This window comes from Nerophis ophidion, linkage group LG27 (genome assembly GCF_033978795.1).
Source record: "Nerophis ophidion isolate RoL-2023_Sa linkage group LG27, RoL_Noph_v1.0, whole genome shotgun sequence".
Classification (NCBI taxonomy): domain Eukaryota; kingdom Metazoa; phylum Chordata; class Actinopteri; order Syngnathiformes; family Syngnathidae; genus Nerophis; species Nerophis ophidion.
Genome location: NC_084637.1, coordinates 18,077,755 through 18,094,230, shown reverse-complemented (window position 1 = coordinate 18,094,230; position 16,476 = coordinate 18,077,755). Strand labels below are relative to the sequence as shown.

Below are 16,476 nucleotides of genomic sequence, written 5' to 3'. Positions count from 1 at the left end.
AAATAAGTTGTAATTTAAATAAGTGGTGTTTTAAATAAGTTGTATTTTAAATAAGTGGTGTTTTAAATAAGTTTTGTTTTAAATAAGTGGTGTTTTAAATAAGTTGTGATTTAAATAAGTTGTTTTTCACATAAGTGGTGTTTTAAATAAGTTGTGTTTTAAATAAGTGGTGTTTTAAATAAGTTGTAATTTAAATAAGTCATGTTTTAAAAAAAAACCTGTGTTTTAAATAAGCTGTGTCTTAAATAAGTTGTAATTTAAATAAGTGGTGTTTTAAATAAGTTGTATTTTAAATAAGTGGTGTTTTAAATAAGTTGTGTTTTAAATAAGTGGTGTTTTAAATAAGTTGTGATTTAAATAAGTTGTTTTTCACATAAGTGGTGTTTTAAATAAGTTGTGTTTTAAATAAGTGGTGTTTTAAATAAGCTGTGTTTTAAACAAGTGGTGTTTTCAAATGTGAAGTGAAGTGAATTATATTTATATAGCGCCTTTTCTCTAGTGACTCAAAGCGCATTACATAGTGAAACCCAATAACTAAGTAACATTTAAACCAGTGTGGGTGGCACTGGGAGCAGGTGGGTAAAGTGTCTTGCCCAAGGACACAACAGCAGTATCTAGGATGGCGGAAGCGGGGATAAGTGGTGTTTTAATTAAGTTGTGTTTTAAATAAGTTGTGTTTTAAATAAGTGGACTGAAATGCGACGTGTGAAGTAAAAAGCAGGCTTGAAGAAAAGATAAATGGTGGTGCCTGAGCAACTCCTTCAAAATAAAAGCAGTCCTGTGTGGTCCTCAGGCAGATGCCTGTGCAACGCGTACGGCGCCTACCAGGCGACGTGCCAGCCCGGCAGCGGGCAGTGCTCCTGCAAGCCGGGCGTCGGCGGCCAAAAGTGCGACCGCTGCGAGCCCGGCTTCTGGAACTTCCGGGGCATCGTGACGGAGAACATGAGCGGCTGCACGCGTGAGTCATGATGAGAAAGTACTGGAGTTATCAGCTTTTATAAAAACTGTTTACATGCATCAACAAATCCAAAGAAAAAGCAAAACCTTGCCCAAGTTTTAGCTCCACCGTGACGTCTTGTGCCCTCGGTTTTTGGGCAGCCTGCAGCTGCGACGCCAACGGGTCTGTGCGCGACGACTGCGAGCAGATGTCGGGTCTGTGCTCCTGCAAAGCTGGCGTGAAGGGTATGAAGTGCAACCTGTGTCCCGACGGAAGCAAGATGGCCGTCAACGGCTGTGACAAAGGTAAGACGCCTTTAGCACGTTAGCGTTAGCATACCTGTGAGAAAATCTGTATTACGAGATAAAATGTCAAAATCAGGAAAAAAGTGGAAAAATATGAAATAATTATAATTATGAGCTAGAAAAAAAATAATTATCATATAAAAGCATCAAAATAATCAGATTAGTCCAAAATTTTTGATAAGAAATCGAAATTGAGATTTTCAGTCACAACTATAAAATAAAAAGTTAAACATGAGATAAAAAGTCATAAATACTAGATTAAAAAAATAGTCGATATCATGACATAAAATAATCATAATGATGAGATAAAAAGTCGAATTATCAAATACAAAGTTTACATTAGGAGATAAAATAATAAGACTAAGGGTCAAAATATGAGAAAAAGAAACATGCTCATAAGATGAAATGTTGAAAATGCAAATTAAAAAGTCAACAATATGAGATAAAAAGTCAAATTAGTAACATATGAATTCATACATATTTGATCAAATGTAGAAATAACTCAATTAAGTAGAAATTATGAAGTTAAAAGTCGACAATATGAGATAAAATGTAAAAAAAAAAAAAATTACATAAAGTTACAAATATTTGATCAAATGTAGAAATTTCAAAATAAAAATTCTAAATCCTGATGAAAAAAGGCTAAATTATGAGATAAAAAGTGACACATCTAAGATTAAAAAAAGTCAAAATAATGACATGTAAATTCAAACATATTTGAGAAAATGTTGAAATGACAAACTAAAAAGTGGAAATGATGAAACAAAACATCTAATTAATGAGATTAAAAAAAGTCATACATTTTAGATTAAAAAATAGTCAATATCATGACACAAAATAATCATAATTATGATATGAAAAGTAGAATTATCAAAGAAAAACTTAACAATTGGAGATCAAAATGGGAGATAAATAATAAAGAAACATGCACATAAGATAAAATGTTGAAAATAGAAAGCAAGAAGTTGAAAATATGAGATAAAAAGTCAAAATGGTTATATATGAACTCATACATATTTGATCAAATGTAGAAATGACTAAATTAAGTAGAAAATATGAAGTTAAAAGTTGAGAATATTAACTAAAATGTAAAAAATTAAAATTACGTAAAGTTATAAATATTTGATCAAATGTAGAAATTTCAAAATACAAATTCTAAATTCTGATGAAAAAAGGCTAAATTATGAGATAAAAAGTGACAAATCTGAGATAAAAAAGTCAAAATAATGACATGTAATTTCAAACATAATTGAGAAAATGTTGAAATGACAAAATGAAAAGTGGAAATGATGAAACAAAACATCTAAATAAAAAGTCATAAATATTAGATTAAATAATTGTCAATATCATGACATAAAATAGTCATAATTATGATATGAAAAGTAGAATTATCAAAGAAAAACTTAACATTTGGAGATCAAATAATTAGATTAAGCTTCAAAATTATGAGAAAAACATGCTCAGAATATAAAATGTCAAAAATACAAAGTAAGAAGTCGAAAATGTGAGATAAAAAGTCAAAATGGTTACATATGAACTCATACATATTTGATCAAATGTAGAAATGACTAAATTAAGTAGAAATTATGTTGTAAAAAGTCAAAAGTATGAGATAAAAAGTCAAAAAAAAATACATAAAGTTATACATTTAGAAATGATTATATAAAAAGTCAAATTTGTGATAAAAAAGGCAAAATTATGAGCTAAAAATGGAAAAGTCTGAGATAAAAAGTCAAAATAATGACATGTAATTTAAATATATTTGCCAAAATTTTGAAATGAAAAAAAAAGTGGAAATGGTGAAATAAAACATATATTTAATGAGATAAACATTCATGAATGTTAGATTAAAAAACTGTCAATATCATGACATAAAATCATAATTATGAGATGAAAAGTGGAATTATCAACTAAAAAGTTAACATCGGGAATTAAAATAATAAGATTAAGCGTCAAAATATGAGAAAAAGACTGTGTACATACATCTACTGATGCCTCTGGACACATCTTCAGTGATGTGCCTGGAATCATCGGGTGTTTCGGGTCTTTCAACATCATACACCCTCCTCCAGGTGACCCAGCCGGGGCTGATCAGACCCCAGCTTGTGTCCAGATGGCTAGCTAGCTACCATGACTCCATGGCTCTCCCCTTTTGAGCCATAGCCATCTTGAGGCCCTCACTGCCGCATCGGTGGTACTGCGGATGGCTCTCCTCCTTCTCTCTCCCTCGATGCCCAAAGTGCTGAAGGCTCTGGTCAAGGAGCGGACTGCAAAACCCCTGCATCCAACCTCAACTGGGAGGCACCTCACTCTCCAGCCAGCCTGCTGACAGTCACTGACCAGTCCCGCGTACTTGGAGAGCTTCCTCTCAAAGGCTTCTTCCAGGCGGTCTTCCCATGGGACGGTCAGCTCCAGCAGCACTACCTGCTTGGTGGACTCAGACACGAGGACAATGTCTGGTCGCAGGGTGGTGACTGCAATGTGGCTGGGGAACTTCAGCTGATGTTCAAGGTCCACCAACAGCTGCCAGTCTCTTGCAGAGGTTAGAATGCCCGCAGAAGTTCTTCTGGCAGGGGTTGGCTGCTCCCCAGCTCTGACAAAGGCGATGATTTTCTTGGAGGGTCGGAACTGCTTCGCCCACACAAGTCCTGCGCTGATGGTTTCAGCAATGGTCTTAAGGACTTGGTCATGCCTCCAGCGGTACCGACCATCTCCAAGTGCCCTGGTGCAGCAGCTGAGGATGTGTTCCAGGGTTCCTCGCTTGGAACACAATGGGCATGCTGGTGTCTCTGCTATGCCCCATGTGTGCAGGTTGGATGGGCTTGGAAGCACATCGTACACTGCCTGGATGAGGAATTTAATGCGGTGAGGCTCGGCTTTCCACAGCTCGGCCCAGGTCACTTTCCTCTCAACCGCATTCTCCCATCTTGTCCAAGCACCCTGTTGCTTCAATCCCACTGCCTTGCAAGTTCTAATTTCCTCCACTGCAGCTCTCACCTCCTCCTGAACAAGGCAGCGCCCTTCCTTCCCGCTGGTTTTCAATTGGGGAAAACATGCTTGGAAGATGAAATGTTGAAAATACAAAGTAAGACGTCGAAAATATGTGATAAAGAGTCAAAATGGTTACAAATGAATTCATACATATTTGATCAAATGTAGAAATGACTAAATTAAGTAGAAATTATAATTTTTAAAAATATGCACTTTGTGACTTCAATACTAAATATGGCATTTTTTTCCATAACTTGAGTTGATTTATTTTGGAAAACCTTGTTACATTGTTTAATGCATCCAGCGGTGCATCGCACCAAAATTAGGCATAATAATGTGTTTATTCCACAACTGTATGTATCGGTATCGGTTGATATTGGAATCGGTAATTGAGAGTTGAACAATATCAGAATACTGGATATTGGCAAAAAAGCCATTATCGGACATCCCTAGTATATACAGTATGAATGTATATATATTTATGTGTATATATGAATATATATGCGCGTATATATATTTATAGATAGATAGATAGATAGATAGATAGATAGATAGTACTCTTCCCTTAGCAATATATATATATATATTTCAACTTTATTAGCGTAAGACTATGCTATTATTATCATAGCATTGCGATTGTATTCTGATAAACTTCCGACTTTTTTGTGGTATTTTGACAATGCTGTAGAATTACGACTTTTTCCATTCAGAAAAAAATTAAGGCAGTTTTTTTTCCGCCAGTATTTTTTTCTCATAACGATTCACCTTTATTCTCGCCAAATACAAAGTTGCTTTTCTTTCTCTGAGACGATTTTTAACTTAATTTTTCATAAATTGACGACTTTTTCTCGTACAATTCCAAATATAGACATATAGAACCATGTCTTTTGTCTGATAACATAACAATATATTGTGTCCTGATTACTACTTTATTAGTGTAATACGATGTCATGATTACCATAGCAGTGCGACATTAATTTTTTTATAAAATTGCAACTTTTTTTATATTACTACAAAGAATTAAACAAGTTTTTCCTTCAAGTACTTTTTTCTTTTTTTTTTTTAAATGTATGACCTTTATTTTATATGTATGTATGTATGTATGTATGTATGTGTGTGTATGTATATAAATATATATATAAATATAGACACACGTTCTCTTTCAATGAGTTTTCTTTATTTTCATGACTATTTACATTGTAGATTGTCACATCAAAACTATAAATGAATACATGCAGGGTTATGTACATAACAAAAAAAAGGTGAAATAACTGAAAACATGTTTTATATTCTAGTTTCTTCAAAATAGCCACCCTTTGCTCTGATTACTGCTTTGCACAGTCTTGGCATTTTCTCCATGAGGTTCAAAAGGTATTTAACTGAAATGGTTTTCACTTCACAGGTGTGCTTGAAGCTCATGGAGAGAATGCCAAGAGTGTACAAAGCAGTAATCAGAGCAAAGGGTGGCTATTTTGTTAGTAATTTACACTTATTGCATGTTTTGGTTTATACGAATGGAATTAGCTCAAAATCTTAGCATGCTAATGTTAGCGTGATGACATAGACAAAACTAAGCGTGTGTGCCAAATATAGAGAGCCAAGCTTTTTTGGTTCATACAATTAAAATGAGCAAAAATGCTAGCATACAACGTTGACATGCTAATGCCTGCAAAATAACAGACGACAGGTTAGCATATTTCTGTAATGACGCCAAGTGTCAAAAGCCGTCATGTTTTGGTGTATACAAATTAAATTAGCTTAAAAAGTTAGCATAAAACATTAGCATGATAAAATAGGAAACATTAGCACACTTTTGACATAGCGCTAAGTATTAAAAGGAATGATAAAGTTTAAAAGAAAAATCAAGCTAGCTCGAATGCTTGCATGAAACGTTAGCATGCCAACATTAGCCTTGGTAACAACATAGGAAATTTTAGCATACTGCTGAGATAGCACCAAATGTCAAAAGCCATCATGTTCAAATTTAAATGAATCAAGTTAGCTGCAATGCTTGTATAAAACGTTAGCATGATAACATAGGAAATGTTTGCACATTTCTAAGATAGCACTAACGAACAAAAGCCATCATGTTTAAATTTTAATGAATCAAGTTAGCTGCAATGCTAGTATAAAACGTTAGCATGATAACATAGGAAATGTTTGCACATTTCTAAGATAGCACTAACGAACAAAAGCCATCAGAAATGCTAGCACACTTCTAAGATGGCCCCAAGTAGCAAAAGCCATCATGTCCAAGTTGAAATGAATGACAAAAACTGGAATACCATTTTTGTCATAGTATGGCAAATATATTTTTTATAAAATGTAGACTTTTCTTTGGTATTGTGACATTCTTGTAGGATTGCGACTTAATTATTTTATCACATATATTCTAAAAATAAGTTTATTCTCTAGTACTTTTGTTCGTAATGATCCGACTATATTCTTGTCAAATAAGAACTTTTTTGTCATTACAGTTATTTTTTTTTTGTAGTAATTTTTTCTCCGAATGTTACAATTTTATTCTCGTAAAATGATTGAAATTCCAACTTTATACTTATAACTTGTCTGACAATATCAAATACTATTCTGCCCTTATTGCAGCTTTAATATTGTAAAAATCGTAGTATTCTAAATGTTTTCTTATGAATTCCTACTTTTTCTGTGCTATTGTGACTTTTTCGTAAAATTCCGACTTTATTTACATAAAATAATGACTTTTTTCTGATAATATAACAATGTATTATGTCCGGATTGCAACTTTAATATTGTAATAGCATACAATTGTTATCGTAGTATTCCGAATGTATTCTTATAAAATTCCGACTTTTTCTGTGCTATTGTGACATTACTGTAGACTTTTTTCAACATAGTATCATCTGGTAATCTACACATTAAGACAGTTTTCCCCCCAGTACTTCCCCCTGAATATAACAACTTTATTTCTACAAATTGATGACTTTTGTATGATAACATAACAATATATTATGTCCTGATTGCAACTTTAATATCGTAATAACATACAAGTTTTATCGTAGTATTCCGGATGTATTCTTTTAAAATTCCAACTTTCTCTGTGCTATTGTGACATTACTGTAGACTTTTTTCATCGTAGTGTCACCAGGTAATCTACACATTAAGACAGTTTTTCCTCCAGTACTTTTTTCCCATAACAGTCTGACTTTTTTTTTCTTTTTTTTCATCAAATAAATGCTTCTTTTGTTACGACACTGGAAAAAAATTTTATTGACATTTTTTTCCCCAATACTACAACTTTTTTCTCGTAAAATAATGAGTTTTTTCGCCAAATTTTGACTTTATTTCCATAAAATGATGACATTTTTCTGAAAATATAACAATATATTATGTACTGATAGCATCTTTAAAATCGTACAGTTTTTATCGTAGAATTGTTAATGTATTCTTATAAAATTCCGACTTTTTCTGTGCTATTGTGACGTTACTTTAGACTTTTTTCATCGTAGTATCACAAAGTATTTTAGAAATTGAGACAGTTTTTGCTCCAGTACTTTTTCCATGTAACTCTTCTTGTCAAACAAGGACTTTTTTCTTCTGACACTCAAACATTTTTTCTTTTAATTTATTTTCCCGAACATTGCAACTTTTTTCACTTAAAATTATCACTTTTTCGTAAATTTCCGACTTTATTTCCTTAAAATGATGACTTTTGTCTGATAATATAACAATGTATTATGTCCTGATTGCAACTTTAATATCGTAATAGCATACAATTTTTGTTGTTGTATTCCGAATGTATTATTGTAAAATTCCACCTTTTTTGTGCAATTGTGACATTACTGTAGACTTTTTCATCATAGTATCACCAGGTATTCTACACATTAAGACAGTTTTTCCTCCAGTAAATTTTTCTTGTAACAATGTGACTATTCTCGTCAAACAAGGACTTTTTTCTTACGACATCGGAAATTTTTTTTCTCAAATATTACAATTGTATTAACGTAAAATGATGACTTTTTCTCGTAAAACTCCAACTTTATTTCTACAAATTGATGACTTTTGAATGATAACATAACAATATATTATGTCCTGATTGCAACTTTAATATCGTAATAACAAAACATTGTTATCGTAGTATTCCGAATGTATTCCTATAAGATTCTACTATGTGACTATTCTCGTCAAACAAGGACTTTTTTCTTACGACACTCGATCATATTTTCTTGAAACTTATTTTCCCGACTGTTACAACTTTTTTCACGTAAAATCATCACTTTTTCGTAAAATTCCCACTTTATTTCCATAAAATGATGACTATATACTATGTGCCGATTGCAACTTTAATATCGTAATAACGTACAATTTTTATCGTAGTGTTCCGGATGTATTTTTTATAAAATTCCGACTTTTTCTGTGCTTTTGTGACATTAATGTAGACTTTTTTCATCATAGTATCACCAAGTATTCTCCACATTAAGACATTTTTTCCTCTAGTAATTTTTTCCCCATAACAATCTGACTTTGTTCTCATCAAATAAATACTTAATTTTTACGACACTGGGAATTTTTCCCCCAAATATTACAACTTTTTTCTGGTAAAATGATCACTTTTTTTGTAAAATTCTGACTTTTATTTTGATAAAAGGATGACTGTTGGCTGGTAATATAAGAATATATTATGATTGCAACTAGCGTAATGCTATGGCATTTTTCATGTAATACATTTATTCTTAGACAATTTCAACTTTTTTCATATTTTTATGATAAAGAAATGTTTCTTGTAAAAATATGACCTTCTTTAATATTATGACCTATTATCCTAAAATGTTGTCTAGACAGGAAGCACAAATGTTTGAGTGCCGCTCAGACACAAATTTTATTGGACAAAATTCTTCAAAAATTGATGTAAATTGTGGTGATTGCGACATCGCATGTTGGTAAATGTTATTTTTGTTTGTGTGTTGACTCCATGTTTGGTGTTTCAAACACTGCAACTCTAATAAGTGGAGAGAAAATCATCAAATACACTTTCGTTGCCTCCCTTTAGGTCCGCAGGCTCCCACTTCCTGTGAGCAGTTACTTTGTGGTTTTGGAGCGTCTTGTGTAGAAGTCAACCAGCAAGCCCACTGTGAGTGTCCCTCGCCCGACTGTGACCAACTCAACAAGACCAAGGTGGGATCCCATACATAATACTCATGTTACCCCCATACTATATATATATATATATACGTATATATATATATATATATATATATATATACATTTTCTACCACTTATTCCCTTCGGGGTCGCTGGATCCTATCTTAGCTACAATCGGGCGGAAGGCGTTGTACAACCTGGACAAGTCGCCATCTGATCGCAGGGCCAAAACAGATAGACAAACAACACACACATATATATATATATATATATATATATATATATATATATATATATGTATATATATATGTATATATATATGTATATATATATATATATATATATATATATATATATATATATATATATATTTATATATATATATATATATATGTATATATATATATATATATAATACACACACACACACACACACTCACGGTGGGAGAGGGGTTAGTGCGTCTGCCTCACAATACGAAGTTCCTGCAGTCCTGGGTTCAAATCCAGGCTCGGGATCTTTCTGTGTGGAGTTTGCATGTTCTCCCCGTGACTGCGTGGGTTCCCTCCGGGTACTCCGGCTTCCTCCTACTTCCAAAAACATGCACCTAGGGATAGGTTGATTGGCAACACTAAATTGGCCCTAGTGTGTGAATGTGAGTGTGAATGTTGTCTGTCTATCTGTGTTGGCCCTGCGATGAGGTGGCGACTTGTCCAGGGTGTACCCCCGCCTTCCGCCCGAATGTAGCTGAGATAGGCGCCAACGCCCCCCGCGACCCCAAAGGGGAATAAGCGGTAGGAAATGGATGGATGGATATATATATATATATATATATATATATATATATGTGTGTGTGTGTATATATATATATATATATATATATATATATACACACACACACACATATATATATATATATATATATATATATATATATATATATATATATATATATATATATATATATATATATATATATATGTGTGTATTCTTTTTATGTTTTTTTCCCAATATTAATAATGAACCCTTATATATCTAGATCAACTTTAGGTCTATTTATTGATAAAAAATACTTCACATCAAATATTACACTTTGAAAATATTGTTGGGGAAAATATTGCATATTTTTTGTGTTTGCCATAAAAAAAGAAAAGAAAAACACAAGCTTTAAATCAATAAATAGACCTAAAGTTATTATTGAAATTAAGGGTTTATTGTTAGCTTTTTTTTTAATGAATATTCATAATAAACCCTTAAAGGCCTACTGAAATGTGATTTTCCTTTTTAAACGGGGATAACAGGTCCATTCTATGTGTCATACTTGATCATTTCACGATATTACCGTATTTTTACTGAAAGGATTTAGTAGAGAACATTGACGATAAAGTTCGCAACTTTTGGTCGCTAATAAAAAAGCCTTGCCTTTACCGGAAGTAGCAGCCGATGTGCGCGTGACGTCACAGGTTGTAGGGCTCCTCACATCCTCAAATTGTTTACAATCATAGCCAGCAGCAGCTAGAGCTATTCTGACCGAGAAAGCGATAATTTCCCCATTAATTTTAGCGAGGATGAGAGATTCGTGGATGAGGAAATTTAGAGTGAAGGACTAGAAGAAAAAAAAAAGTAAAAAAAAAAAAAAAAAGGCGATTGCAGTGGGAGCGATTCAGATGTTATAAGACACATTTACTAGGATAATTATGGAAAATCCCTTATCTGCCTATTGTGTTGCCGGTGTTTTAGTGAGATTAAATAGTACCTGAAAGTCGGAGGGGTGTGTTGACGCCAGAGTCTCTGAGGGAAGTCACGGCAGCTGCAACAGGACGGAAGCTCCGCTGATGTCTCCGGTAAGAGGCGACTTATTACCAGAATTTTCTCACTGAAAACTGCCGGTTGACATGTAGTCTGGATCCATGTTCGCTTGACCGCTCTGATCCATACTAAAGCTTCATCTTCGGGAATTTTAAACAAGAGAACACCGGCTGTGTTTTTGGCTAAAGGCTAAAAGCTTCCCACCTCCATCTTTCTACTTTGACTTCTCCATTATTAATTGAACACATTGCAAAAGAATACTGTGTAATTATGCGATTAAAGCAGACTACTTATAGCTTGGATCGGGCTGGAAAATAATGTCCGCTACAACCGGTGACTTCAAATGCACGAGTCATCATACGCGTCATCATACCGCGATGTTTTCAACACGACACTTCGCGGGAAATTTAAAATTGTAATTTAGTAAACTAAAAATGCCGTACTGGCATGTGTTGCAATGTTAATATTTCATCATTGATATATAAACTATCAGACTACGTGGTCGGTAGTAGTGGGTTTCAGTAGGCCTTTAAATATCTAGATCAACTTTAAGTATTTTTGTTAAAAAAAAGCTTGGGTTTTTGTTTCATTTTTGATGTCAAAAATACAAAATATGCAATATTTTCCCCAAAAAGTTTTTTAAAGTGTAAAAATTTAAGTGAAGTAATTGGAGCCCGTTATGTGTCAATAATTCATAACAACATTGATTTTGGTTCATTATTATTTTTTTAGCATTGAGAGTTCAAAAAACAAAATCCCGCAAAAAATCCCCACTCATAAAAAGTGCTAAAAAAAATCAATACATATTTTTTTTGACTTTCTTTCACTCCTTCTGTCTGTGAAATTTAGCATATTTTTTTTCATGTTTTCTATTTGTTTTTGAAAGAAAACCATTTTTTTATACGGCAAAGACACAAAATATGCACTATTTTCCTCAAAAAATATTGATGTGAAGTAATTGGAGCCTTGAATATACCAATAAATCAGATACATTCTTATTTTTTGAGCGAAGACAGTTCTAAAAAAAACAACCTTTGTATTGTCAGAGTCAACATTGTAACATTTTATTGCTACATGTCACCTGTCTGCCCTTGTATTCCACCTATGTATGTTGTCTCAGTGGTTTTAGAAAACACCTGCTGGGGGCCGCACTTTGGGACCCCTGAGTTGAGCAAATATGAACATTGTGTGTTGGGGCGGGGGATCTTGGAGCAGGTGTGCGGCTCAGACGGGGTGACCTATGCTGACCAGTGCCAGCTGAGGACCATCGCCTGCAGGCAGGACAAGGACATCACCGTGCAGCACTTTGGACAGTGCACAGGTGAGTCCACCTGGAGTCTACGCACATACACACACACATAGTCGGAAAAGTTAGTATACAAAATCCCAAATTAGTGAAGTTGGCATATTATGTATTTTGTAAATACTATAAAATGATTTTTACTACGAAGCCACGTTGTTTTAATACGTGGCTTGGCATCGTCTTGCTGAAATAAGTAAGGGCGTCCTTGAGAACGTTGCTTGAATGGCAACATATGTTGCTCCAAAAGCTGTATGTACCTTTCAGCATTAATGGTGCCTTCACAGATGTGTAAGTTACCCATGCCTTGGGCACTAATACACACCCATACCATCACAGATGCCTGCCTTTTACAGTATGCGCCTAGAACATTCCGGATGGTTCCACAGATTCCAAAAAACAATTTGAAATGTGGACTCGTCAGACCACAGAACACTTTTCCACTTTGCATCAGTCCATCTTAGATGAGCCCAGTGAAGCGTTTCTGGGCATTGCTGATAATGGTTTTGGCTTTGCATAGTAGAGTTTTAACTTGCACTGACAGAAGTAGCGACCAACTGTAGTTACTGACAGTGGTTTTCTGAAGTGTCCCTGAGCCCATGTGGTGATGTCCTTTACACACAGATGTCGCTTTTTGATAAAGTACAGCCTTAGGGATACAAGGTGCGAAATATAATTAAAAGTTAAAGTACCAATGATTGTCATACACACACTAGGTGTGGCGAAATTATTCTCTGCATTTGACCCATCACTCTTGATCACTCCCTGGGAGGTGAGGGGAGCAGTGGGCAGCATCGGTGTCGCGCCCGGGAATCATTTATGGTGATTTAACCCCCAATTCCAACCCCTTGATTATGAATGCCAAGCAGGGAGGTAATGGGTCCCATTTTTACAGTCTTTGGTATGACTCGGCAGGGGTTTGAACTCACAACCTACCGATCTCAGGGCCGACACTCTAACCACTAGGCCACTGAAACTTTTGATTATATTACGGAGCGTAGATGGTGAAATCCCTAAATTCCTTGCCATAGCTGGTTGAGAAATGTTGTTCTTAAACAATTTGCTCAGGCATTTGTTGACAAAGTGGTCACCCTCGCCTCGTCCTTGTTCGTGAATGACTGAGCATTTCATACAAACTGCATTTTATACCCAATCAAGGGACCCACCTCTACCAAATTAGCCTGTTCACCTGTGGGATGTACCAAATAAGTCTTTGACGAGCATTCCTTAATTTTCTCAGTCTTTTTTGCCACTTGTGCCAGATTTTATGAAACATGTTGCAGGCATCAAATTCCAAATGAGCTAATATTTACACAACGTGACAATTTCACTGCATTTTGGCTTTCGTACAACACAAATACAACGTTGGAAAAAACATTTAATCAATGTTGGGTTCCAACGTTGATTTGACCTTTGATTTTTGGTCATTTCTCCAACCAGTATTTTACAACAATGTTCTAAGGTCGTTTCAAGTCACTTTTAAAGGACACGTATTATCAACGTCAGAATTTTTTTGGGTTAAAAAGTCGTAAATGTTTTTGTTAGAAAGTCGGAATTTGTTGTGAGTGTGGAAAAAGTCACAATTTTTTCCTGAGTGTCAAAAACTCGGGAATTTTTCTGTATCAAAAAGTCAGGAATTTTTTAAGTGTCAAAACATCTGGATTTTTTGTAAGATTCAAAAAATCAGTTTTTTTTGTTGTCTAAAAATCTGGATTTTTTTGTAAGTGTTGAAAATTCAGTATTTCTTCTAAGTTTTATAAAAGTCAAGATTTTATATAAGTGTAAAAAAGTCGGAAACATTTTTTTTCAAAAAGTCTGAATTTTTTCTAAGTGTCGAAAATTCAGGAATTTTTCCAAGTATCAAAAAGTCTGCATTTTTTCTAAATATTAAAAAACCTGGATTTTTTTCAAAGATTTAAAATATCTGGATTTTTCTTGTCTAAAAATCTGGATTTTTTTGTAAATGTTTTCTAAGTGTGAAAGAGTTGGAATTTTTTCCAAGTGTCAAAAATTCTATTTTTCTGGGTCAAAAAGTCGGGATTTTTTACAAGTGTCAAAAATATCAGGATTTTTTTTCTAAAATTAAAAAAAAAATCTGGATTTTTTTTAGTCTAAAAATCTGGATTTTTTCCGACGTGTCAAAAAAATCAGGATTTTTTTGTAAATGTTTTCTAAGTGTGAAAAAGTCGGAATGTTTTTTTGAGTGTCAAAAATTTGGGAATTTTTCTGTGTCAAAAAGTCAGGATTTTTTTAAATGTCAAAATATCTGGATTTTTTGTAAGATTAAAACAATCTGGATTTTTTGTTGTCTAAATATCTGGATTTTTTGTAAGTATCAAAAATTATCTATTTCTTCTAAGTTTTATAAAAGTCAAGATTTTATATAAGTGTAAAGAAAATCTGAACCATTTTTTTTTTTAAAGTCTGAATTTTTTTCTAAGTGTCAAAAATTCGGGAATTTTTGTAAGTGTCAAATGTCTGGATCTTTTCTAAGTGTCAAAAAAATCAGGATTTTTTTTCCAAGATTTAAAAAATCTGAATTTTTCTTGTCTAAAAATCTGGATTTTTTTGTAAATGTTTTGTAAGTGTGAAAGTGTTGGAGTTTTTTCCAAGTGTCAAAATTTCTGTAATTTTTCTGGGTCAAAAAGTCGGGATTTTTTCTAAGTGTCAAAAAAAATCTGGATTTTTTTTTGTCAAAAAATCTGTTTTTTTTTTTCCGTGTCAAAAAAATCTGGATTTTTCTTGTCTAAAAATCTGGATTTTTTTTGTAAATGTTTTCTAAGTGTGAAAAAGTCTGAAATTTTTCCAAGTGTGAAAAAATCTATAATTTTTCTGGGTCAAAAAGTTGGGATTTTTTCTAAGTGTCAAAAAAATCTGGATTTTTTTTCCTAGATTAAAAAAATCTGGATTTTTTTTTGTCTAAAAATCTGGATTTTTTTCTACACGTCAAAAAAATCTGGAACTTGTCCAAAAATCTGTATTTTTTTGTAAATGTTTTCTAAGTGTGAAAAAGTCTGAAATTTTTCCAAGTGTGAAAAAATCTGTAATTTTTCTGGGTCAAAAAGTTGGGATTTTTTCTAAGTGTCAAAAAAATCTGGATTTTTTTTCCAAGATTAAAAAAATCTGGATTTTTTTTTTGTCTAAAAATCTGGATTTTTTTCTACACGTCAAAAAAATCTGGAACTTGTCCAAAAATCTGTATTTTTTTGTAAATGTTTTCTAAGTGTGAAAAAGTCTGAAGTTTTTCCAAGTGTCAAAAATTCAGTAATTTTTCTGGGTCAAAAAGTAGGGATTTTTTCAAAGTGTCAAAAAAATCTGTATTCTTTTCTAAAATGTAAAAAATCTGGATTTTTTTTTTGTCTATAAATCTGGATTTTTTCTACGTATCAAAAATATCTGGATTTTTCTTGTCTAAAAATATGGATGTTTTTGTAAATGTTTTCTAAGTGTGAAAAAGTCTGAATTTTTTCCAAGTGTCAAAAATTCAGTAATTTTTCTGGGTCAAAAGTTGTTGTTTTTTCAAAGTGTCGAAAAAAATCTGTATTTTTTTTCAAAAATTCAAAAAATCTGTATTTTTTTTTTTTTGTTTAAAAATCTGGATTTTTTTTGTCTAAAATCCTGATTTTTTGTTTTGTTCAAAAATCTAGATTTTTTTGTCTAAAATCCAAATTTTTAGACCAAAAAAGGTCTAAAAATCTGGATTTTTTTCTACGTGTCAAAAAAAATCTGGATTTTTTTCTAAGATTCAAAAAATCTGGATTTTTCGTGTCAAAAAGTATTTGACGAGCTTTCCTCTACTTTGTCAGTCTTTTTTGCCTTTTGTGCCAGCTTCTTTGAAACATGTTGCAGACGTCAAATTCCAAATGAGCTAATATTTGCAAAAAATAACAAAGTTTCTCAGTGTGAACATGAAATATCTTGTCTTTGTAGTCTATTCAATTGATTACAAGTTGAAAAGGATTCACAAATCGTAGTATTCTGTTTTTATTTATCATTTACACAACATGACAACTTCATT

The 16,476-nt window shown here is 33.0% G+C and overlaps 1 protein-coding gene across 4 annotated transcripts in view; it reads left to right on the top strand.

Moving 5' to 3' along the window:
* agrn (agrin) overlaps positions 1-16,476 on the top strand; it is a 506,995-nt gene that overhangs the window by 365,803 nt on the left and 124,716 nt on the right. For all 4 annotated transcript variants that reach the window (XM_061889588.1, XM_061889590.1, XM_061889587.1 and 1 more), the window contains 4 exons: positions 794-958; positions 1,099-1,242; positions 9,260-9,384; positions 12,374-12,479. In XM_061889588.1, the coding sequence (XP_061745572.1) occupies positions 794-958; positions 1,099-1,242; positions 9,260-9,384; positions 12,374-12,479 (540 nt within the window). The remainder of the gene's footprint in view (positions 1-793; positions 959-1,098; positions 1,243-9,259; positions 9,385-12,373; positions 12,480-16,476) is intronic.